Raw genomic sequence first — 25,296 nt, forward strand, 5'->3', positions numbered from 1 at the left:
ACGTGACGTGCTGACGGCGGGCCCGGCCCGGGGAGCTTGGCCGCTTCCACTCAGCTCCGAGCTCGGCCCCTCCCTCCCCTCCCGCCCGCCCGCCCGCCCCGCCGCAGCCGCCGCCGCCGCCGCCGCGCTCGGCCCAGTCGCGCTGAGAGAGGCCGCGCCAAGCGAGCGCCGCCGCCCGCCACCCGCACGGTAAGAGCCGCGGGCCGGGCCCTGCCGGCCGCCCGGCCCGGGCCTCCCCCTGCCCGCACAGGCCGCGGCGCAGGCCGCGAGGAGGCCGCAGCTAGGCCGCGCCAGGGCTCCGCCACAGGAGCGGGCCGCGGGCTCTGCGCCGACGGGTCCCGCACGCCTAGCGCGGCCTGGGGCGGCGGGGGAGGTGGCGTGAGGAACGCGGAGTGGAGGTGGGTGGCTGCGGGCCCGGGGGGAGGCGAGTGGGGCCGGTGAGGGGCCGCGGGCCCGGCCGGGGGGGGCTCGGAGGTGTCTGGAGGAGGAGACAAAATGGCGGCGCGCGGGGGGGGGCGGAGGGTGCCGGCGCCATCTTGAATTAATCGCTCGCACAGCCGGGGCCCCGCGCGGGCCGGGCCGGGCTGGGCCGGGCGGGGCGGGGGAGCCTCGGGGCTCCGGCAGGGACCGCCCGCAGCCTCCACACCCTCCCCGCCTCCCGCTGCCACACTGCCAGGCGCAGCGGAGCGAGGCGCGTTCCGGCTCGCCGCGGCTCCCGGCGCGGCCGCGCCGGGGCTGCCGGCCGGGTCCTCTCCTGCCCCGCCATATCCTTCCTCTCCTCCTGCCGGGGATTCGGGCGGCGCGGGCTCGGCAGCGCCGGGAGCTCTCCCGTCAGCCGCCTTCGCCCACTCGCCCTGTAAGCAGCCCCCTAATCCCTTGGGGCCCCCTTGGTGCTGGTTCAAAGGTGCGCCTGGGATCGGTCATTTCCCTAATTTAGGTTTCGTTAAGAATTAGCTTATTTCCTTTGGAATTACTGTCGTCTGGCACACAACATTCCAGTGAAATCTGGAGAAAACCCTTTTTTTTAACCGGTTTGTGCAGATACCCTACCACTGATCTACAACAAAGAGGGGAATGACTTGAGGTGTTTCGTTTTTTTTACGGAACTGCAGTGAGAACATCAGCACTGATTCCCCTGCCAAAACTGAGGGAGATGCGTCAAGAAATTAGCAGCTGAATGATCACATTGTTACAACGTCGTTTTTACACGTCGTTTTTAGTCTTCTGTTTCTTCACTTAGCGATAACGGGGGTTATTTTCAAGGCAGGAATGAAGTTCTCTAGGGAGTGTAGGGGGTTTTTTTGCCATTCCTATGTGTGCGACTGAGGACAGCGTGTGTGTGTGTGCCCTGCGTTCGCCACAAGTGGGTCACGTCAGGCGAGTTGTGACACTGCAGCGGCGGCGGGGACTGAGCCCGGAGCCGCCTCAGGAGCTCGGCGGAGCCTCGCTGGCTCGGGGCTCTGACCCAAATGGGACATGCCAGGCGTGCCGCAGTTTCTAATGGGATGGAGCAAGGCACGACGGGAGCGTGGCTGTGGCTGTACACTCAGTCATCCCAGCGTGGGTAGGGGCCAGCACTCGCACGTGGGGAATTTTGCTGCTTTATGGCTTGATTTGTAAGAGTTTTGCTGCTTGGATATTTGGTGTATGGCCTTACTGAAAATTAGGAGTAGGCTATGTGTTTCTTTTTCACAAGGATGGCTTTTCTGAAGTTTCCCCTTTTTTCTCCTTTTCCCCCTTTTCCCCATTTTCCTTTTTTTTTTTTTTTTTTTTTGTGAGAGCAGAGAAATATTCTGCAGAATATTTGAACCTATTTTAAGGAGCTCTGTTTTTAAAGTTGCTCCTTCTTTAAAACATGACAGCTTGTCTATTTCATTTTATTTCATCTTGATTACCTTGGTAGGTCTATTGAGTCAAGGATCTCTAATGTAGCAGTGCACTGTCTGCATTGCTTTTCTTGACTGCTTGTTCTCACTATAATTTTTATTTTGGAAGATTATGGCGTATATAGTAATACCATTTCTTCTATTAATATGTAATTTTCCATCTGTCATTCCACTTGATAATGTTACCTTGACTTCCATAAAGCCAAAACCAGCCAAGTCTCTGAGTAAATAGGTAAAAATCCGTTTGTAAAAACTAACTGTATGGACAGAATTAAGTGTATTACAGAGTTGTATTAGTTCTTGATCCATGTGAAGCTGGCATGGACCCAAGCCTAGTAGATGTTTAGCTCTTTTCAGAGGTTATAAAACCTGATTTTGGATGCTTCTGATTTTTTTTTTGTTCCAGTGGTAGAAGAATGTTATGAGAATTTCTGAGATTTGAACAAAGAGACACACAGTTGAGAAGGACCAAGTGTAGGGACATGGCTGGGCACCAGCTTTTCTTTAAGAATTTGGGTTCCCAAGATGGAACTGAAAAATTGATTCTGTTGGCTTTGATGCCAGAACTGGGTCTTGAGGTAAATGTCATCTAGAATGTTTTGGAGGACTGAGAGGAGTTTCTGTCCTTCTTGAAATCTTGCAGAAAAGTGAACAGCTGGAATTGCTTCCTAGCCTTTATGGTACCACAGAGCTTGGGGTGCTTGCCAGGGCATTGAAGGTGTTCTCTGTGGTGCTTGCAAGAAGCAGCTCTGGTATTTCTGGTGTCACAGAGCTGCTGTTACAGGTACAGAGCCCTGTGGTGTTCCTTCCTTTGTGTGGCTGCATCTTGTGCTCACCCTCACTCTCTGCTCAGAAGAGCAAGCAGGAAGAAACTGTGTTTTCTCATCTCCTGGTTAGAATGCTCAAACCCTGAAGTGTTTTCAGGAATCTTTTTATATTTTTTTTGCCTCAGCCATAGACAAGTTACTTTATGCCTTTTTGGATTGCACATTCTGATTTGGACACTTATTATTTCAGATAGTTCAGTTAATTCCTGTTTTAAGTGCCTGCATCCTCTTTTGGTCATCTTGCAGCAAATTTATGTGGATGTGGGGTCTGTGCCCTTGTGGAGCACTTCCAAACTCTTTATGGTCCTGTACAGGGGTGAGAGTTGGCTGGGTCTGTATGCTAAAGTGCATTTTGAGAAACATTATTTAGTAAGAGGAAAAAAAACAGAAAGAGAAAAAAGGAGAAAGCATTGACATTTCTTTCTACTCTGGAACAAGCACCAAAGCAAATTTTGGTTGCCTTTTTAAGACTCAGACTTGAAAGCCATTTGCCAGGAAGTGTCTTTGGTTTGTTGGAGCCTGAGCCTTTGTTCTGAGCACATTTTGCCATTGTAGGTGAGACGACCTGACCGGTGCAGGAGAGGCTGGAATTATGTGGTGTGCTGGGCTATCACTGCTGTGAAACTGCAGCTCCTGAACACCACAGGGATATTTTGGGTTTAGAATCTGTTGCCCGGAATCCAGAAAACAAGAAAAACAGGGAAGAGATGGTGTCAGTGGGCACTTACAGGAAGCTGGGAAGTAGTGATGGAGACCTCTGCATCTCATGGGTGAAGAGGATAGACAGATGAACAGTGAAAGACTGTCTCACTTAGTGATGTGAGGAATTTAGGGAGCAGATAGGATAGAGAAAGTACAGGCATGAATCATAAGGAGTAGGAATTTGTGGTGCAGTGGTCAGGTAGGTGGTGAAAGCAGGAAGCAGAGGAAATGAATGCCAGTTCTTCAGGTGGTGAACTGACACTACAGGCTGCTCAGGTCGCAGCAGATGGCAGGCTGATGTGCATGATAATACAGCCCTCAAAAGCACAGGCACAAAGGGCATCTGAACTTTTCCCAGAGATGGGGACAGACAGCTCCATCTTCCTATGTGTCTGTAGTCTGAGGAGAGAGGCAGTTTTATTTCTGCCAACCCTTAGTACCCCTTTGCCTCCTACCAAAAAACCCCTCCTAATTGCTAATACAATCTTTGCTACAAATTGATGAGTAGCAGAGGTTTGTGTGAGTGTTGGGAGGGTACTGGAGTTAGAAGATGGAGGGATGAAATGATCAGCTGATGTAATGAACATGATATTGGTGCAGGCACACCAGAAGTTGGAAAAGAGGCAACAGAAGAGAAGAAACTAAACAGTGAAGGCAGCGCAGAAAACATGACAAGATGAATTGGAAGGACATTGGTAGTAGACTGGATGGGTGTATACCAAAGAGATGGGAGGAAAGCAGTTTGGGTATGAATAATTCTTGCTGGAATTACTGTATGGGATTTTGTTACTCTTCTTGTTTCTGTGGCATGGCAGAAGTTGATTGCCATCAGTCAAGCTATTTCTTGCATCTGAGGCTGAAACACTTTTCTTCTGCTCTTGGTTCTGAAAAAAAGCATTGGGTGAAGAGCTGTTCCTCTCCACGGTGGGCACTTCTGTTGGCAGTGCTTGACAGAATTACTGGAAGGCAATTTATGTCCAGTTGGATACCACAATAGCTTGTTAGCACAGCTGTCTTTTGAATACAGAGGCCTTCCAGCTGAGTATCACACAAATACAGAACACCTTGGAAAATTATTAGTGTTCCACTATTTTTCTTCCAGTTCAATGTCTGCCTATATTTCTCCCTCAGCTTCTGTAAAAGAGAAGGCCCAAGTGACTGCACTGGAGGCTGGACAATACCCCAAAAGAGAGTTCCAGAGGTGAAGAGTTGAGAAAATTTGAGCTAAAAAGTGGAGCAAGTTTAGAAAATACTTGTTCTAGATTATGGGTTTAGATTTGTGTTTTGGACTAGTTAATTTTTTCTTTTGTGTAGCAGTTTCCCTGATAAAGCCCTAATGAATGTAAATGTTAGTTGATGTAATTTGGAAAGGTTATGATTCTTACGGAAACCTTGGGTAGACTCTTGGTGTTTTGTCTGTCTTTTGTGAAAGTATCACAGAAATGGGGAGCTTTCTGCTTGTGACTGTGAGAAATGTTTGGAGGAAGAAAAAGAACATTTCCACTTCTACAGAAATACAAGCAGAAACATGAAGCAACATTCTGTTGCCTTTTGCTCGTTCTCCATGTAGGAAAGTAGTTGGATTTCAGTGCAAGGGAGTAGTACAAGTTTCTGTTAGACTGCATTTTACCTAACTAGGTTTGCCTGATCCTACCTGTAATGCACATATCTAAGCAGCAGAATTTAGATTGCAGTTTGACATTTTTGCAAGTATTTTAATTTTGTGGTCTTGTTTCATTCTTTCATTAAGAAGACTGAAATCCTGAGTCAATATGCATTGAAATGTTGACATGCTGTTCAAAAGTTTTGGTGTAGAACATGACATTTGGTAACTTTTGAGAACTAACTTGTGATACTTAGGGTACTTTGTCTTAGGGCAAGAGTTTTGAAAATATTTGCAGATCTAGGTTTTAAAACGTTTGATGTTATGCTCTGGAAGCAGTTTACAGTGATGATTTCAGTTCCTGAAGTGACATAAGAGTGAACTCTTCCTGACTGTCCAGGAATGAACATGAGGACATCAGAACTGGTGTGCATTTCAGATAATGAGCTCTCTGTGTTTAACTTATCATATTGAGCCTTAATGATTTTACAGTTCTATATTCCTCCTCATCCAATAGGGATTTGAGTTCCTTGAGTGGGAATATGTTGGATTAAGGTTCTCACAGGAATATCTCTAGGCTTTGTCTTAATTTTTTTTTTAAAGATGATAAGAAAATAATATTTTCACATTCCTTTATGAGCTGCTTCTGTGTTTGTGAAGCCATAGGGTTTTGAGAAAAATAGACCCAAAGTGTTGGACCTCACACTCTAGTTCAAACAGTGGGTGTTTGGTCATCCAGGGTATTATTGCTGGAATCCCACACTGAGGGACCCCGAGTAAAATCCAATTGATCTTAAAGTAATGAGGTGCTGTGTGTTAACTTCCATGCACCCAAAATGTCAACTTTTCCATGCACAGACAGAGGCAACCTTCTTCACCTAATACAGTGAAATAACCTTTCTTCTTTATCTTCTACAGACACTGTGACTGATGAGAGTTAAAGGCCATGGATGAAGATGGGCTTGAATTGCAGCCACATGAGCCAAATGCATTTTTTGATCCAACAGGTCTGTAAGGAGATAATACATAGATAAGAGTGTTCACATTCGATGCAATTGACTATTGTTTATTCTGCCTTTGCTTAGAAGTGCTGTGCTGCATCAATGCTTTTGTATAGAGATGTGGCTTTTGAGTTTGGGTTTTTTTATTACTCACAGCAATATGAATGAGCTACTGTTCTTTCAGTCAAGTAATAGTTGTTTGGGTGTTGGGGGAGAGTCTAAAAATTGCAAATCTTTTTCAGGAGAGAAAATCTTGTTCATCTTAATTATGTTAGCATCTACTGAGGACTTGCTTTTATCTATCTGTCTTAATAGTTCATATGCTGTTATGCTTGTTTTACTAAAGTGCAGCATAGAGTGAAAGTTGAAGGGAAACAGAAGTAATTTCAATTATTAGCTACCTATATGAGACAGTTTTACAATTTAAGTGCTATTTTAATTGTGTTTTTCAGGAGCTGATGCAGCACATATGGATGGAGATCAGATTGTTGTGGAAGTCCAGGAAACAGTGTTTGTTTCAGATGTGGTTGACTCAGATATAACTGTGCATAATTTTGTTCCTGATGACCCAGACTCTGTAGTGATCCAGGATGTCATTGAGGATGTTGTTATCGAGGATGTTCAGTGCCCAGATATCATGGACGAGCCAGATGTGTCTGAAACAGTCATTATTCCTGAGCAGGTGCTGGACACAGACGTGGCTGAAGAGGTTTCTTTGGCTCATTGCACTGTCCCGGATGATGTTTTAGCTTCTGACATAACAGCAGAGACAATGTCTATACCAGAGCATGTGCTGACAACTGAGTCAATGCATGTGCCTGAAGTGGGACACGTAGAACATGTAGTTCATGATAACGTTGAAGAAGCAGATATTGTCACTGATACTCTGGGGACAGATGTTGTTTCTGAGGAAGTCTTGGTGGCAGACTGTGCATCAGAGGCAGTGATTGATGCCAATGGAATCCCTGTGGAACATCAAGATGAGAAGGGCAACTGTGATGATTACCTTATGATTTCCTGTAAGTGTTTGGGTAAAGCCATCAAAGTTCTTATGGTATGGGCTTGAAATATCTGAGGGAGGGCTTAAGACAATGCAGAGTTTCAGTGTTTTTATTAAAATGTAGATCTCACAAGTGTACTCACACAGAGGGATTTTTAGGAGCGTGTACCAGCTAAAAGTTCTGGTGAAGCTAATGGAGAGAACTACTGACAAATGCATGTCTGATTATAAGTTATTTCTGTAGCAATTTATAGCATATGAACAAAAGAGAAAGACTTCTAGTAAACTAAATGCCATATACATAATAAGAACTGAAAGAAAATTAATGTGACCATGTTTAAAAATGCTTATATGTGCAGGTTACTATGATAACTATCAAGACATTAGGAAACAAAAATATTTCATGGAAAAGAAAGAGTAAAAAACCGTGGTTTCTGAAAATCCAATACTTGTCTTGTTTTTTTGCTAAGCCCTCACCTCTTGCACTCCATTTATTGTGGATACAGACAGCAATATGGTTTTCTTTGCTGTTAGGATGTGATTTCTTCTCTTGATTAAACAAAGGACAGAGGTATGCAGGTAACAAAAAAGAGTAGCTATTGCTGCTCATAGGGGAAGTGAATATCTTAATCTCTCTTAGGAGCAGTGGCACAATCCCTTTGAATTGTGTTTCAAAAGGCTTAAGTAGAGGGTGGAGAAAAATAGAGCATATCAGCAATCCTTTTTCTACTGAGGATATCCATTTGTGTGAACTAGAGTTTACTCTAAGTATGTTACTTATTATAGTGATTACTCAGTGCAGCACCTGGGAACATCACAGTGTCATACTGAACATTTATTTATTGTAGAAATAGAAAAGCCTTGTTAGGTTGGTTTGTTTAATTGGCCATTTCAGGCACTTCAGTTTTGTGTGGTGTTAAATGATTTCATTTATGAGGTGTACTTTGTGCTTTGCTTCAGTTACCTTTTTTCTTTTTTTTTTTTCCCTTTTTTCCCCCTTCTTTACTTTTGGACATATTTTTGAAATGTATAATAACTTGTTTTAATTTTATATTCTGTACTTACAAATTTTAATGTTGCTTCTCCTTACCTAGGATCACTGCATTTCTTAATTTATCATCTCTTGAGTTCCTTGAGTAACCTTGTTGCAGCCATGTTTTGAGTTTATATGAGGTACAGTTAATTCTCTATTATCTGGGAAAACAATGAAATGGGATAATGCAAAATATGGATCACACAAAATATTGTAAATTAAACTGCAGGATTGTACTGAGGTGAAATAGGTCAGGGGATCTATTCTGAAATTGTAAAATTGTATTGATCCAGACTGATAAATGCACTCTTGTCTGGTGTGGCACAGATAAAACTTTCTGATTCTGGACCCAAGTTAAATCTGATGAAAGCAGCTCAACTGCTTCTGAACCTGGTGCATAGTTAGACAACAGACTGGATAATCTGCCAATGGATAATTGAGACCTGATTCTGGTGGTGATCCTTCCCTCCTCCATGTCCTTGGCTGTAGCTCTTCAGGGGGTCTCTGCTCCCCCCTCCTGTGCAGGTTCTCCTCCTGCAGCAGAGCAGGGCCTCTGGGGCTGCTGCCGTGGGGCGCTTTGCAAGCCGTGCCTGTGCAGAGGCACAGAGAGGGGTGGGTGCATGTGTGTCCTGTTCATCGCTGGCAGTGGCTGAACAAGGACAGAATGTCTTGGTAGAGGCCACTTTGGATGATCCCTGCCTTGCTGGGAAGGCTTCTTAGATGTACCAGTTGTCAACAGGTGGTGACTGGCAGGAAGCACAGAAATTCAGTTGTTCACTTGTGCTGGGGTATTCTCCATCTTCAGTCACGTATTTCTGCAGTTTCATACTTTATTTATGATTAAATGTCTCTTGCAATTTACTTTGTTTAGATTCAGAACCTTAAATAAGCCAGCATTTAAAATAATCATTATGCTACAAAATATGCATTCTACTTGTGTTTAATGTTCTACAGTTCGTTTTAAAGGGAAGTCCCTACTACCACCTACTGTGTTTAAAGCCTGCTTAACAAGTTCTTCTGGTTGTGAAGGCAGAGTCTAGTGCTTTTCCATCAAGTAAAGGCTGTCTTAACAAACAGTCTCTTTGTTGAATGAAAAATATTATTTGAATTAATTTTTTATTAATTTTTTGTTTGCATCAGCAATGTATGTGTTCATTGATCTGATGCCTGTCTCAGTTCTTCAGTTAAACTTAGTTTCCAAAAAGTAGTAACATCAGCCAATCCAGTTTTGGGTTTTCCATTTTAACTTGTAAATTTGTGTTTGATTCTGGCAAAACTCCCTGAACTGCAGGGGCAGATGTTGGAATGTAATCTTGTCTGCCATTACAGTAGTTAAATGTTTCTGCTTCCCAGATCTGTGAGCTAGACTGTTCCTCAGAATGCCTTTCCCTGTCTTCTTTTAGATAGGCACTTGAAAAGCAGGCGATGACACTTCATGTTCTTCCTGTTGTAGGTTTCTCCATCTGTTTTCTTCAGTGGAAGCTATTGGCAAAATCTTTTTGCTTTTTCCTGTTTTGTGGCTCTCTCTAAGCATTTCCATTTTTGTTCCTAATGAGCTGAGTATACATAGATTAAGGTCATTTTCTTAGCTGTATCCTGAATACATGTGATTTGGAATGACTAATCTGTGTGTACGTTTTTTTTTTAATGTTGTGTTTATACCTTCTTTGTTCGTTTCAGACTGATTTGTCTTTTCAAAGAGTACAGTTCCTGTGGGTTTCATTCTGTGACTTTGCTTCAATAAGCTCAGTATTTTAATACTTCTTTTCCCAGTTAGATTTAATTTAGCTTTGGCATTAATATGCCTTTGCTATCTTCATTTTCCAGGCAATGCTTCTTGGCACAGCTTTACATCACCAGTTACTTTTTGATGTACTTATTTTTTTTCTTGGATACTTTGTCTTTGCCCTCAAGATTCATTTTTATTCCATGGTGGATTCGGGGCACTAAGAGCAGAGCAGAATCAGATATGCATTCAACTAAGAATGCAAACCTACCAGTTAGTGGCTTGAAAAAGATGAAAGGAGGTTTGATAATTTTTTTTTCTTTTGCATGTTCCATAACAAGCCAGTTCATGAGTTGGGTCAGGAAAGTATAAATTGTGCTGTGACTCACACTGGTACTAATTATTTGTTATCTTGGAAAACCATTTCTCCCTAAGTGAAGCAGTAGTGGTGAGATGAACTGGTGTTTGTCAAAACAAAACAATCATCCTACATTTACTAACCCAGAAAAGCAGTGCCCTGTGCCTGGCAATAGGATGGAAATGGAATTTTTTTTTTCTGTCTGATTTCATTCTGTTTGGCAATGGTAGACACATCCTCTGGCATTAACTGATTCTGTAAGATGAAAAATTGTATCCTGATATACTCTTACTGCAGTAAAAATAGTGAGGGACAAAAGTTAGACAAGAAGAGTCTGAAAAGAGTGAAGGGCAGCCTCACAAGGCTTAAACTGCAGCTTTAAGAATTGAAATATTTGCAAAAATGAGAGCTGTGTTCCATCCATCCATCCATCCATCCATCCATCCATCCATCCATCCATCCATCCATCCATCCATCCATCCCCTTGCTTTTCTCTGACTTAGACATGTCTCTTGTTTGTTTTGTCTGAATTAACACTTTCCATTACAGGAGTCTGAACCCAGGGTAACTCACTGAGAGAGAAAAGTTTCACCTAGGCCTCTGAAAATAAATCTTTTTTCATCCTTGTTGGATGTTTAGGTTGAAAGCAATGGATCTGTTGTACCAAACCAATGTACCAGGGTTCATGCTTTTCCTTAGGGCCATCCAGTAGACTTCGAGTCAAGAAAGCAAAAATGCTTTAAATTGCTTTTTTAGCATAAATATCTCCCTCTTTGTCCCTGGAGGTTGCTAAGGATGCAGGAAATCACATTTTTTTTTCAGAGATTGAACTTGCCATGCCTCTGTCTGACCACTGGAGTGGCATCAGCATCTGTTGCAGCTCAGGCTGCTGAGGAGGTTGCCCTGAGAGGTGATGGAAATAAGAATTACCTTGGGCTGAGGGATGTCTCAGACCTCAGTCTGGTTTGTGTGCTAGGGGCAGAGCACAAGGAGGACAAGTGTTAGATCCCAGCTGGGAGCTCAGGAATTACACCTCTGCTGGATTACTACCCTGGAGGGACCTTTAGATGCATAGGATGTCCTCACGTGTAAAAGCAATGAATTAAAATGAAAATAGAGCCGATTTCTCTTTTCTCAAAGGTTAGGAAACCTGCTTTGCCATTCAAGAAGTAAGTGTATGGTAAAAATAGCTTCTTCAGGACTAGAGTTTGTCTGCTGTTGAGTGAAGTAGATGTTGCTGCCACAAACAGCTGAACAAAGTCAGGGGAAAACAATGCTTTTAATCTGCTTTAGAGAAAACGGCTTTTTTCATTAAGAATGCTTAAATAGGGTTGTTTATTTTATAAGCAGACAAGTGTCCCATGATACACATTTTTTTAGCAGCTTAGAGAGCCATTTGGGAACATAAAGTCTGACAAAATAGATGATTTTTGTTTAATTGCTCCATTGACACATTTTTAAGACCTGCATAAGTGGTGTAGGTAGACTTTTCCTTAGGTTGTTTGTTTTGGTGTGCTTTTTAGCCATAAACAGTGGGTACTGGAAAATGGTGGAAGGTGTCTGTGCTGTGAATTTTATTTTTTTACAATCCTTTTTATTTTCCTCATTAATCCCACATAGAGGAGAAATGGTAGGAAAGAAAAAGTTTAGAAAGTTATGGAATCTATTAAAAATAAATGCAGTTATATTTGCATTTCTTAATTAGAAATAAACCACAATAAGGGTACAAAGTCTTTATCTGCATATCCCTTAAATATGAGCAACATCTAGGGGAAAGTGTATGTATCATGGTTAAAGAAAAGGTGTTCTATTGAAGCAAATCAGGATCTTGGCCTGACAATTTATACTTCTGTGTGGGGAAACTGGCCTCAACAGGGCTTTAAGTATGGAGTTTATTATCAATGCCTAGGAGCTTGTTTTGTTCCCAAAAATGCCATTGAATGTGTTTTAATAGAGGGATAGAAATACTGTTTGGATTTTTTTAAACTCTTGAGATTTAGTCTGTATGCACTTGTTTACTGAATGAAAGCTACCAGCTAGTATAGGGAGGAAAAAAATCAGACATTTAACGTTTTTAGTGTCCAGTTCATATCTCATAAAAGGGAGGCATGAGGTATGAGAGCACTGGAGTAGTGCTAGCCTGAACTTTTTTCTAGCATGTGACTTGTGATTAGTTTAGTAATGCTCAGTGGCTCTACTTAAAAGGAAGTGGTCTCCTAGAAGTTTAACTAATTCTTTTAAGTACTTTCTTTTGTTTGGTTGGGTTTTTTGGGGGGCTTTGTTGCTGTTATTGGGTTTTTACAGGGTTTTTGTTTGTTTGGTTGGTTTTGGTTTTTTGTTAATGTCCAAGAGGAGCAATATGAAAGAAGATCAGCCATGGATGGTAATTTGTGGGACCCCTTGATGGGCTATGAATTCAAATGAATAATTAATATCATCAGAGTTCCAATTTGAAACATTGATCAGTCAAGTATTTCTGAATATAATTTTCTCATATTGTGAGACTGAGATACACGGAGAATGCAGAAGCTTTGGACAAGTGTTAAATAGAAGGCAAATTTCATAAAACACTGCCAGTGAATCAGTATAAATAAATGTTTGTGTAGCCATAGGATAAAATACCTTGGAAATAGTACTTTCTGTAATAATAACCCATTCTCTTTCACCTTGTTTGTCGCTTCCTTTGATTTTTACCTTTTTTTTTCCACACTATTTTTCATCCTGTTACCTGTTACTATACTGCAAATATTACTGCTTTTCAAGCCCATCAGGACTTCAGGTTTTAAAGTATTACCACCTGTCAAGAGTGAATTTTTTTTCCTTTTGGATGAGAAAAGTTGGCCTCATACCTCCTACACATCAATTTCCTTACAGTTTAATATCTCTTGTTAAAAAATATTTAAAACAGTTGTTACATTTTTAAAACAATGCTGAATATAAAGGGAATTCAGGGATAAACAAACTCTAAATTGTATAACAATTTTTTCAAATTACGTTGCATAAAATAATACTTAGAATCTTGGAGAACTTATTTCAAAGCATGAATAGAGCATGTTTTTAAGACCTAGAATTCTTCTGTTGTGTGAAAGTTATTAATGGATACTTCCATGTATAAACAGAGGTGAAAAACTCTGGATTGGTTAAAAGAAATGGGCCTGTTCCACATCATGCACATAGGTTTGTTTTCTCTCTGATTGACTCAGCCATGGTTTTCCTTCCTCATGGGTATGTTCCAGCATCAGTTGATCTTGGTGGCAGACTTCCCTTTTGGCTTCAGAGGTGTAATGTCAGTCTACACTGATTGAAAGCCTTCCAAGTAAATGTGCCTGACACTGGAAACAGCCAAGTTAAGGGAGAACAGCTGCATAAATGCAGTGTAGGAACAAAAGCAAGTTCTCTTTTTTGTCAGAGTTTCAGTGACATTTGGTATATCACAGATATGACAAAGAAGTCATGGAAGTCTGTTAGTAACTGAATATACACACTGTGGAGCTACATTGTTAATGTGATTCAAAAGAACATCTTAAGGGTTTTACTTTTAAATCCTTTGGGGTTCAGCTACAAGATGTTATGTTGTCCTGTGACACAAAGTAATTTTTTAAACATTCTACTGCTTGAAACAGTCTGTACCATGGCCACCGATCATGATCTTGGCATTTGAGTATTGAGTTTTTTCTGCTGTTCTTTTGGTAAGGAGAGAGACAGACTAATTTATATTAGTGCTTTATAATTTAATGTTATTCATATTTTTTTGTGAGTAATGATGCCTGATTGAGAAATTGCACTTAAATACACTTATGTTTGATACGTGAGACAGAACATGTGATAGTTTATCTAATTCAAAGACTAATTTATTGGCTTCATGGCAGGAAAATAATAGTAATAACATTTTGAGCTTTTTTTAAAGTACATATTAAAATAAATTTAAGAATGCAGTTACTGAGTAGTAAAGCTATGATTTATTTATGAGGGTAGTTCAATGAGTGCTAGTAAAGTAAGCATACTTTGTGAAGTATTTGGTATGTCCTAGGCATGGTAGTTAAAAATTATTCACCATTTATAGGATAGTTCTTAGACTTCTATTAGTATAAATTCCATGTCTTTCTGTCATGCACTGAAGTCATATGTAACTCTGAGGGAGTGACAGTAAAGTCACAAATTATAAAAGTATTTTGTCACGTTAAGAATTCTTAAATAATTTCAGTACTGAAGAAAAATCTGGGGCTTGTGAAAATTGGAGGATTCTTTAAAGGTCTTGAGAGCTGGATTTGATTTTTGTGAATGCATACTTACTATTTTTTTATTGAAAACCTGTTCTTGGTAAAGTAAGATGGGGGAGGTGCTCATGTACAGTATACCTCAAAATCCAAGTGTGTTCTTGTAAAGCTGGCTGTCAGCCATGGATAATGTGGGATTCTGGGCAAGTTTCAGCAGCTCAGGCTGGAGTGCGGAGTGGGTACCCTTCTGGAGGCGGGAGAGCCAAGTTTGGGAGTGCACAGGGCTGCAGCAGCAGTGCAGGGTCCTGCAGGAAGGGCACCAGTGCACAGGGCTGCAGCAGGAATGGGAATGCAGGGTCCTGCAGGAAAGGCATCAATGCACAGGGCTGCAGCAGGAATGGGAATGCAGGGTCCTGCAGGAAGGGCATCAGTGCACAGGGCTGCAGCAGGAATGCAGGGCAGGGTCCTGCAGGAAAGGCACCAGTGCACAGGGCTGCAGCAGGAATGGGAATGCAGGCTCCTGCAGGAAAGGCACCAGTGCACAGGGCTGCAGCAGGAATGCAGGGCAGGGTCCTGCAGGAAGGAGTCCTGCAGTGGGAGGGCAGTGCTCGACTCCTTCCCCAGCTGTGGAGGGCATGAGGAAAGGGGAGGAGTTTCTTCCTGGAGTTCAGGTTTCCTCTCCTGGCAGCTGGAAAAGCATCAGTACCAGTGCTTTGCAGGGAACTAGGTCTGACAGCCAGCAGTAGTACCACTTGCCTCAGAGACAGGGTTGAGCAACAGATAATGCTTTTGAAAAGAACAATTAATAGCTTATTAGTGAAATTATGCCACAGAGTGAAGTATTTATGTGTACTTTCTTCCTACCATCATCTTGATGCAGATCACAGTTTCCTTATTAGCATTGCCTGGTGCGGTGTTCGTGCCTCTAGTTCTGTCATTGCAGCATTCTTGCACTTCCACCTTAACTACAAGATAACAGCTTGAATTTATTTTTGTGTTTATTGTCACTATTTTCAAGGATATGAAAAAAAATATTAATGGGTAGGTTCTTTATCACAACTTTTAAATTTTAAACTGTTTCCAAATTTGAGTCATAAATTAATAAATATGTCTTTCATATATGTCTGTCTGCATATGACTGGGTAATTGTAATAACTTGTTTTTGTAGTGGATGATGCTGGTAAGATAGAACACGAAGGTTCTGCTGAAATTACCATGGAAGCAGAGTCAGAAAGTGGCTCTTGTAAAGTGGATGGCATTTGTCCAGAAGTCATCAAGGTCTATATATTCAAAGCAGATCCTGGAGAAGACGATTTAGGTAAAATACACATGTTTGAGAATACTCCAACCTGACACTTGAAATTTTGCATGAGACTGTGGTTTCTCTCAAGTGGTATGTAAAAACCTGTGAGTCTGATACTGAAGAGTTGACAAACTTTAAATTTTTTGTGGTTTAGCATAGATTTTGGTGAAGTGTATTTAAAATATTTTGCTCTGGTCTTCCTAATTAGGGGGCACAGTAGACATTGTGGAGAGCGAGCCAGAGAATGACCACGCAGTCGGATTGCTCGATCAGAACAGCAGTATTCGTATTCCAAGGGAGAAAATGGTTTACATGACTGTAAATGATTCTCAGCATGAAGACGAAGACTTAAGTAAGTAGGTGGCTTTCCTTTGGGAGCAGGGATTTTCACTTTCAGCAGTGCAGCATTCCTAGTTTTTTTTAAACTTCTTTTTATCTTAGATGTTGCAGAAATAGCTGATGAGGTTTATATGGAAGTGATTGTAGGAGAGGAGGATGCGGCAGCCGCTCATGAACAGCAAATCGATGACTCCGAGATTAAAACTTTCATGCCCATAGCTTGGGCAGCAGCTTATGGTAAGTAATACTTGAAAGAATTCTCCTTGAGTGACACTGCAGCAAAGTACCAGGGATTGGTTTTTGGAGGGTAGTCTAGAGTACTTGTGCTTTTGTGTTTGTTTCTAGAGTTTTAGTTTAAGAATGGTTTCTTAGCATAATGAGCCTTTAAAAGAAAGGAAGAGGGAAGTTGTAAGGTGGGCTTCTTCTTGCTCCTATTTAACAGACATTCTCCTTCATATTTTCATGATGTCAAAGGGGAAATACATGAGCTTCCAGCTAAAAAATTGAATCTCAAGTATCTCTGTTCCTCAGAATTTTGGGAGACAGTGAGAGCTGGCTTGGGACTAGAACTGAATATTTTGTGGGGGGGGTTGGCAAAAAAAAGAAAGCAAGTGGTAATATGTAAGATTATGCGTAGCAGTGACAAGCAGCACTGAGGTCTAGCTTGATTTAAGTGCTTTCTAGAAAGATCATATAAACACATGACTTCACTAATGGCAATAACTAATTGATTAATAAAAAGAAATTGGACGGAGATATTAAAATTGTAGCAGAACCTTGAGAGTATTTCCAGCATGCAGAACCATTTTTCTTGATTGTTGATATGTGAACACCAATTGGTGCACAGACTGGTTTCCCAAACTTTTGTAAGCTTAAGACCAGAATTTCATCTGAAAAAATGTTTCTGTGTTGCTCTTTTCTCCTTCTAAACAAAACAGAAGAAATAGTGGAGTAGAGGACAAAACCTACATGTCTGCATGATGTGGATTGTGGTGATGGTGTCAGCAGACAGTTGTGCTGGGAATACAATGGGGGCTGGAATCTTGGACATAAGTCAGGAAGGGCAAGATTACAGGGAGCAGTGTGTGTTCAAAAGTTACTTAGGGGATGGATGGTAGTGCACCTAAATCTTTCTCTTAGGCCATATACTGGTGAGCCCAGCTTGAGTGAAAAGGAAATGACATAAGCCACTCTGAGTGGGCATTAAAAATGAAATCGAGTGAACTTAAAACAAGTTGGATACTAAACATTCAGTGGTTTTGGAGGAGGGGGAGAAAATTGAGCAGAATGTGTTAAAAGCAGTGAGATGGAATTGAAAGGAGAATTTAAGAATGTGGGAAACAGTGGAGTGGTTGCCTTGTCAGCAGTAAGCTGCCTAGCATACAGGGTGAGAGATGGTGGGGGCAGGGAGAAGTTAAGCATGAAGGCCTGAAAACGGCAGAGGAACACTGGAGCTAGCATACAGGTGAGAATCTTCAGGCTCTGCACATGTGCCTGCCTCTGAGTCTCCTTACATTAATCATGAATATTAATGCTCAGCACCCTACAAAAGGAACAGCTGTTGAGCATATTGCACTTTCTTGAATCTTCCTGTCTTACTTGTGTTCTTGGCTTTCACTAGGAAATGTTGGCTTTTATTGATTCAAGTAAATACTTCACCACATTTATTATTGGAAGTTCACTTATTCTCTTAAATCACCAATGTTAAACTGATTGCCAATAAATACCTTCTTGAATGTATTTGTAATTTTCATGTTTGTTTTACATACAGTGATACCATTTGTGTATTAAACGCAAAGCTCTGTGAGGCAGAGACTCTTTACTTCTTTCTGTTACACAATACTGAGTATGCTCTTTGTTCCCAATAGAAAGAATTTGTAAGTGCTAAAGCATCAGGTGTTTAAGTAGTAAGTAGTGTACTTTGTTTGCCACTTTATAGGCTGTTCAGAAAGATTCTTTGATCACAGCTCCTGTTCAGAAACTTCGTGTGTGACAAACTCTAGTCAGGTGAATTCAGACAGACAGAAGTGAATGAGAGCTCACACACAAATGTATTTCAGGACTGAGAAGAAAATTGGGCAGTGGATACTGTGACATGCTATTATTTACTACTGTTAAACATTTTGGGCATAATTAGCTACCAAAGAGATTCAAAAAATGCTGCATTTGAAGGAGAATTCTCTGTGTAATGAAAAGCCATTAATTCCTCTACATTATGTACTCCTGTAAAATTAGGTTAACAAAGCTAATACTGATGATACCAAACATAATTCCTAAGTTAAATGGTGAGACGTTTTGCAGCTTATGGTGTACATGATTACAGTTTGATTAAATGTCTAGATAATAGCTTATCATTTCTGTTACTGCCATTGTAGAATTTGTACTTGGATCTCCTGCAGTGTTGGTAGGTAACTTTTGAACTTACCTTGGTAGGCAATAATAACGATGGCATCGAAAGTCGGAATGGCACTGCAAGTGCTCTTTTGCACATAGATGAGTCATCTGGACTTGGGAGGCTGGCCAAGCAAAAACCAAAGAAGAAGAGGAGACCTGAGTCCAGACAGTATCAGACAGGTGAGTATGTGGTGCCTGGCTCTTGATCATCCAGGCATTTGCCCATAAACAGATCCATGTGGAGTGTCTTGTAAAAAGAGGGATTTGGGGAATTACTTGGTTGACAACACATCTGCTTTATAAACAAGTACATATTTTATTTTACAAATTTTAAATACATGGGTGATTTGGATTGTGGCAGGTGTTTTAAAGGAAGCCATCTGACACAGCAAAAAGTATTATAGCAAAAGGTTAAAAAGCTATATATTTAACTTGCCACACCCATTTTAATGTTTAATGTAACTTTAAAAGGCGATGTTAGATAAATGGTATTCTGTAATCATGCCTTCTAAAACCCCCTTTTTTTTTGTCTTTATTGGAAATATGTAGAACAATGCATTTCATTATATCAGCTCAGTAGGTAACTGCAAAGTCTGAACATTGTATATTAATTTTCAGTAGCGTAACTTCTATACCCTTTCCTGTTTTAATGGTGAAATAAAATTGCCTTGACATTTGTGCCTATCTTTTTCCTGTCATCTGTGCGACCAGAAGTGTTCTATGGCATAATTTGTTTTCTGCTGTTATTGTGTTACGGTCAGAATATTTATTTGGTTTGATAAAGTTGAACAAACACAACTTTCGTTTCAGTAGCCTTGCCTTAAATAATACTAAAACTTTCTTTTCAAATTGTGACTTAATTGTAGGAGTTCTGTTTTGTTTAGCTTGATTTAGTAAACTGTGCAAATTAAAGTTGGCCTTTTCTATTTCCAGCTAGTCAGTTCTCCTTATAAAACATTTTTGGACAAGACAGCTTTTTTAACTTGCCTAGGCAAATTCAGGGTAAAGAAATCAGGGTGATAGATGAGTGCAAATAATTTCCAAAGCTTTGAGCTTTCTGTATGTGAAACATGTTCTTACTGATTCTTGCTTGGTACCTCTTCAGATTGTAGCTGTGACAGATGGCGTAAGAAGGAAGTGTTAGTTTCAGGGCATCTGAATTGTAGTCAGTGGTAGGTGATTAAACTGCAAGATTAAACTTTTTCTACGGATTTGTGGGGAGTCAAGAGAAGATCGTGTACTTTGCTTACTAGATGATACTCAGTTTAACAAGTTGGCTGCTGTTCTTTGCACCAGCCATTGGTTTCTGCATGTTTTTAATATGTGAATTCAGTCAGAATTCTTCAAAATAGAATTATTTGAGGTGAAGAACATCTGTATAGTAAAACATATGTATCCCATCTTTCTCCACAATTCATCTTATTGTTAACATCTGACATTTACTGAAATGTAGTATCGTTGTATAATATTGATAAAGGGTTTTTTTGTTGTTTTTCAGCAATAATCATTGGCCCCGATGGTCATCCATTGACAGTCTATCCCTGCATGATTTGTGGAAAGAAATTTAAATCCAGAGGTTTCTTGAAAAGGCACATGAAAAACCACCCGGAGCACCTTCTTACTAAGAAGAAATACAGATGCACAGACTGTGATTACACTACGAATAAAAAAATAAGTTTACATAACCACTTGGAGAGTCATAAGCTGACCAACAAAACAGAGAAGCTCATTGAATGCGATGAGTGTGGGAAAACCTTCTCTCACGCAGGAACTCTATTCACTCACAAGATGGTGCACAGGGACAAAGGAGTTAATAAAATGCACAAGTGCAAATTCTGCGATTATGAGACAGCAGAACAAGGGTTACTGAGTCACCACCTTTTGGCTGTCCACAGCAAGAACTTTCCTCACATTTGCGTGGAGTGTGGCAAAGGGTTCCGCCACCCGTCGGAGCTGAAGAAGCACATGCGGATCCACACTGGCGAGAAGCCCTACCAGTGCCAATACTGCGAGTACCGATCTGCCGACTCTTCCAACTTGAAAACCCACGTAAAGACTAAACACAGTAAGGAAACGCCGCTCAAGTGCGACATTTGTTTCCAGACTTTTTCAGATACCAAAGAGCTGCAGCAGCATACGCTTATGCATCAAGAAAGTAAAACGCATCAGTGTTTGCATTGTGACCATAAGAGCTCAAACTCGAGTGATCTGAAACGACACATTATTTCAGTCCACACAAAAGACTATCCTCATAAGTGTGATATGTGTGATAAAGGCTTTCACAGGCCTTCAGAACTGAAAAAACATGTGGCGGCTCACAAAGGTAAAAAGTTGCACCAATGCAGACATTGTGACTTTAAAATTGCAGATCCATTCATTTTGAGTCGCCACATACTCTCAGTTCACACAAAGGATCTTCCATTCAGGTGCAAGAGATGTAGAAAGGGCTTTAGGCAACAAAACGAGCTGAAAAAACACATGAAAACACACAGTGGCAGGAAAGTTTATCAGTGTGAGTACTGTGAGTATAGCACTACAGACGCCTCAGGCTTCAAACGGCACGTGATTTCCATTCACACAAAAGACTACCCTCACCGGTGTGAGTATTGCAAGAAAGGTTTCCGAAGGCCTTCAGAGAAGAACCAGCACATTATGCGACATCATAAAGATGTTGGGCTGCCTTAAAGTCTCTTTCACAGACTTATGGCTGGAATTATAAAGGAAATTTGCCTTTCAGGCAGTTAGCTTATTTTAAAGCCAATCACCTGCGATCACACACACACACACAAAAAAACCACAAAAAAAACAAAAACAAAAACAAAAAAAATACTGTGCATTTGATTTGTTGCTGTATAAAAATAGGATTATTGCTTGTAGTTGACTTTTATACCTTTTGTTCAATAGCGTGTTCTGAATTCTATTCAGTTTGTTTAATAAATGAAGAAAAGATGGCAACAATAAAGTTGCATTTAATAAAGTAAACCCTGTCTCTTACTGAATTTTTCAACCATAATAGTTTATTTAAGTATATTTATCTTACTGATCTCATTGATACTCACAGTGTCCATGTTAATGCAGTTTTGTCGTGAATTTTAAAAATACGAAATTTCTCTTGATAAAATTGTCAGAGGTGTGTATAAAATGGGGAATTGTCATGTTGACAGTAAAGTCACTAGGGCCCACCTGATTGTCCTGTTTTAACTATACAGACTTCGTGGCAGGTTAACTATTTTCCGGTTGAGGAGTTACAAGTCTCACTTTGTGTTTTCATTCTGGTTTCAGAGGAAAAAATACTTTAAAAATGGTTTGGGGCGGTTTTTATCTTTCCTGGGCAAATTCAAAATATGCACAAATATTACATTTATTGTTCTGTGCTTCTTTGTCTTTGAAAGATTTTGTGTGTTACAAGAGTTGGGTTTTTTTCCACTTTATTCCTGTCTTAAATGTTGGAAACGTAAAATACTCTTGTTCCATTTGCAGAGTTAACAATAGATCACAACTGTCTGTATGTGCCGGTAAACATACCTCAAACTTTATGCTTTTATGTATGTTGGTATTTCTTTGAAAGAGCAGTTTGTGGTTCAAGTGACATTTTTATTGTTAGTTGTTTTAGAATAGAATTTAAGACCAAGAGGTGCCTCAATTTTGGAAACCAGATATTTACAATGAGAGGTTAAGAAGGGAATGGAGTGGAGCAGATGAGTTCATAAGGAGTAGAGATGTTGTAACGTAGATATCCTTAATAAGAAAAGTAACTTATGATAGATGCAGTTCTGTTACTAAATTAAATGTTTTTCCTGAGCCATTAGTAGCTGTGTTCAGTGGCTGTTTAATAATTAGTACTGTATCCAGAATTAACCCAGTTCTTTCCATCTGTTTATAAACAGCTGGGAGAATATTACAATTATTAGATGCAATTTTGCCACCTGAAGACTATTATAAAGTAGCTCCATATCATTTGCTAATTGCAGTGTAAACGTACCAAGCACAAAGTCATGTACTTTAACAACAACCTTGGAGCAAAAACCCCAAACCATTTTAATTACAGGCCAGATTTTAGGACATGGCTCTGCTCCCCTTGCTCAGATTCTCATCCCAGCCACTGATGATGGATTGCAGTATTCAGTCCCAGCTGCCTGCCAGATTAGGTTAGATTTGTAACCAGCAATTCCCTAATGGAAAGGCTTCAGAGGCTGGGCCAGTGTTAATTCCTCTTTCTAGGCAGGTGAACTTCCAATTGAACTCAAACAGGAATTTTAGTGATAGTTTCAAGTCTGGGGTGTTAGAGGGACAAAGGTTTCCTTTCTGGATGTGCATCTTCTAGGCCTTTTGTAATTTGTCTTGTTACCAAGCCCTGCCCCTACTGCTCATCCCTCCTGTCTCACTGTAAGCTGAAATTCTTGTCCGTAGTGTGCAGTTCAGGAGAGTCCAATGCCATGTCACTGCCTGTGTTGTAGGATGGTTTTTTCTTTCTTTGCCTGCTTGCAGTGCCCCCAGAGTTGCTGGGTGCTCTTGTGTAATATTGCTACTCCATGACTCTGTAGTGTGTAATTCCTGGCTGTGCTGCATTGTGCCTTCCCTGAAATCCCCGCTGAAGCCAGTGGATTTCCTCATGGCCGTAGTGTCCGTTGCCTGCTGATGCCAAACCAGATGCAGTAAAACCCAGCAGAGATTCCCACTCGCTTCTTGCAAAATACTTGCCTGTGACTACTTTTTTTTTCCTCTTTTATGTTCAAGCATTTTCTAACTGGAAACCTGGAAAGTGTACAAAATCTGCAGAAAATCCCATAGTAGTGCTGAGGATTTTAGCCATTTTGAACTTTATTTTTTTAAATAAGCTGAAAGACAAAGAACACAATTTTACGCATTTTCTTTCTTTTACGTAGCCTGGAATCATACCCACTTTTTTTTTTTTTAAAGCACAATGTTGAAACTTTTTTTTTAATAATTAAGGGTTTGGTCAAGTGGATTTTGTAAAATGTATTTGTCTGTATAAAGAGAAAATGAAGTTATAGTTATTGTTAATGTACTGACATTAGTTACAGGTTAGTTTTAATTCTTAAATAATTTGCTTAGCAAATGCTATAAAATGGATGTTTCAGTTTAATGTTTAAAAAAGGTACAGATTTTTACAAGGACATAATATAAATTATTGTTCTGTAGAAAATACCCTGTTAAATATTGTATATGTCCTTCCCTCTGTACACTTTGTAAAAAAGACAAAAGAAAAAAACAAAATACATAGAACCATATAGGGATGTGTGACATTATTGTAATTGTGTACTTGATAATAACGTGAAAAAATAAAATTCAAAATATTTTCCTTTTAATGAACGTTTAGTCTATTTGATGCAGTTCTGAGGGACATGGTCACCTGCAGCTCTCCTGCACTTTACCTTCCCTTCTGCTCCCTATCCTCGGCTCCTTTTGTGCAGTACTGGGGCAGGAGCCATTCAGTCCCTGCTGTGGCTGAAACGTTCCTTTACCTGGAAGTCTGCAGAAGTGAAAGGGATGGCAGGTCTTCGAAATCCATTTTAACGCCTGGTTTTATATTAAAGAATTCATATCTGATCAACTTCTGATGATGCCTTTGTGTTTTTCAGCAAGGTGGTTACCTGCTAAGTGCTACTACACTGTCCCAAAATGCCCCACCAGACCTTGAAACAAATGAGGGGCGCTGCTGTCGTTGGGGCTGAATAAATGTTTCCTGGTGCCTCTTTAGCCGTGTGAGCCTCGGCAGGAGCCCAGCTGCCCCTTCCCGCTGGGATGGGTGAGCGGGATGAGCTCTGCGGGATGCCTGAGCTCGCTGCCTGTCCTCGCTGCCCTGCCCAGCTTCTGCAGCCGCTGCTCGCTGTGCGGGGCTGGCAGTGGCCGGCTGGGGGTGCAGGGGGCTTGTGGCTCTTTTCCCCACTGCTCTCGGAATGCTTCAGCCCAGTTAAATCCAGCTGGGCAGCGGGAGCTCCCCTGGCAATGGTGAGGCACAGGCCGCCCTGCATTGACAGCACGTCACCCAGTGCCAGCCCGCTGGTGCCACAACTGGCAGAGGTGCTGCTGGAGGTCACTGCCCTCTATCTGCACCTGCTTTCCCAGGGAGGAGGCCCAGGTACCTTCAGGACATTTATACCTCTTAGTTCACTCTCACTGGTGCCTTTAGGAAATGCTGACTCGCTCCTCATCGCAGTGATTCAGCCCCACTGAACTGGGGCATTGGGCAACTCTTCACAGCAATAGTCTGCCACACTGCAGAGCCAGCAATCTCCCTTTGATTTGGTTTGGTTTTCTGTTTTCTCCATCTACCTGATGTTCCTCAACCACTCATCAGGAAATTGTACACTGAGTACCAGAGACATTCAGGGCCCTGGAGAAGAAATGCCCCCAACTCTGGCTGCATCATTCATCTGTGAGGAAGGGCCAGGAGCAGTTACCAGCTCTAGGCTCCTGCACAGTAGCAAGTCCCCCCCTCCTCTAGGATCTCCCCTTCTCCCTCTTGGATTTCTGTAGCTGTGGGAGCCTCACTGCTCTGCTGAGGGATCCTCCACTTGCCCAGGTGCCTGCAGCCCATGAGGGTGATTTCCCCCACACTGGGACACAGCAGCCAAGGCACCCAGAGCCTGGATGCCAACCTGAAAGTTCTTTGACTGCCTTATTTGCAAGCCAAAGGCTTTGTCACTAGTCAGGAAAATAAGCAGCTGGATAGCTTCTCACTGCTGTTCCCTGGCTTGTTAAAGTAGTAATTAAAATTAAATAATATATATGTCGCAGACATCTTTCATGAAAAATCCTTTCTTAGGATTTTTCCTTGTGACAAGCTGCAGTTCTGTAACCAAAGTAAACAATGGTTATCTGCTGCTGTGGAATGCAACAGGTAGAGCCGTGATTAGTCTCCTGTGAGTGTTTGGATTTCTTG

The 25,296-nt window shown here is 41.2% G+C and overlaps 1 protein-coding gene across 2 annotated transcripts; it reads left to right on the forward strand.

Moving 5' to 3' along the window:
* Positions 1 to 97: 97 nt before the first annotated feature.
* On the forward strand, positions 98 to 23,719 carry ZFX (zinc finger protein X-linked). 2 transcript variants are annotated; one of them, XM_066545442.1, is made up of 8 exons: positions 98 to 189; positions 5,937 to 6,025; positions 6,472 to 7,038; positions 15,522 to 15,671; positions 15,865 to 16,008; positions 16,098 to 16,232; positions 18,429 to 18,569; positions 19,888 to 23,719. In XM_066545442.1, the coding sequence occupies exons 2-8, from the start codon at positions 5,965 to 5,967 to the stop codon at positions 21,072 to 21,074; spliced, it is 2,385 nt and encodes a 794-aa protein (XP_066401539.1). In that variant the 5' UTR covers positions 98 to 189; positions 5,937 to 5,964; the 3' UTR covers positions 21,075 to 23,719. The 2 variants fall into 2 exon arrangements, with proteins under 2 accessions (XP_066401539.1, XP_066401540.1); XM_066545443.1 differs by lacking the exon at positions 98 to 189 and adding an exon at positions 817 to 856.
* The last annotated feature ends 1,577 nt before the right edge of the window (positions 23,720 to 25,296 follow it).

The sequence above is a fragment of the Molothrus aeneus genome, chromosome 2 (assembly GCF_037042795.1).
Source record: "Molothrus aeneus isolate 106 chromosome 2, BPBGC_Maene_1.0, whole genome shotgun sequence".
Lineage (NCBI taxonomy): Eukaryota > Metazoa > Chordata > Aves > Passeriformes > Icteridae > Molothrus > Molothrus aeneus.

Bases quoted from the DNA above. Each gene is read 5' to 3' on its own strand.
- ZFX (XM_066545442.1), top strand. From the start codon at position 5,965: ATGGATGAAGATGGGCTTGAATTGCAGCCACATGAGCCAAATGCATTT. The intron at 6,026-6,471 runs GTCTGTAAGGAG...TGTGTTTTTCAG, and splicing joins TGCATTTTTTGATCCAACAG to GAGCTGATGCAGCACATATG. The intron at 18,570-19,887 runs GTGAGTATGTGG...GTTGTTTTTCAG, and splicing joins GTCCAGACAGTATCAGACAG to CAATAATCATTGGCCCCGAT.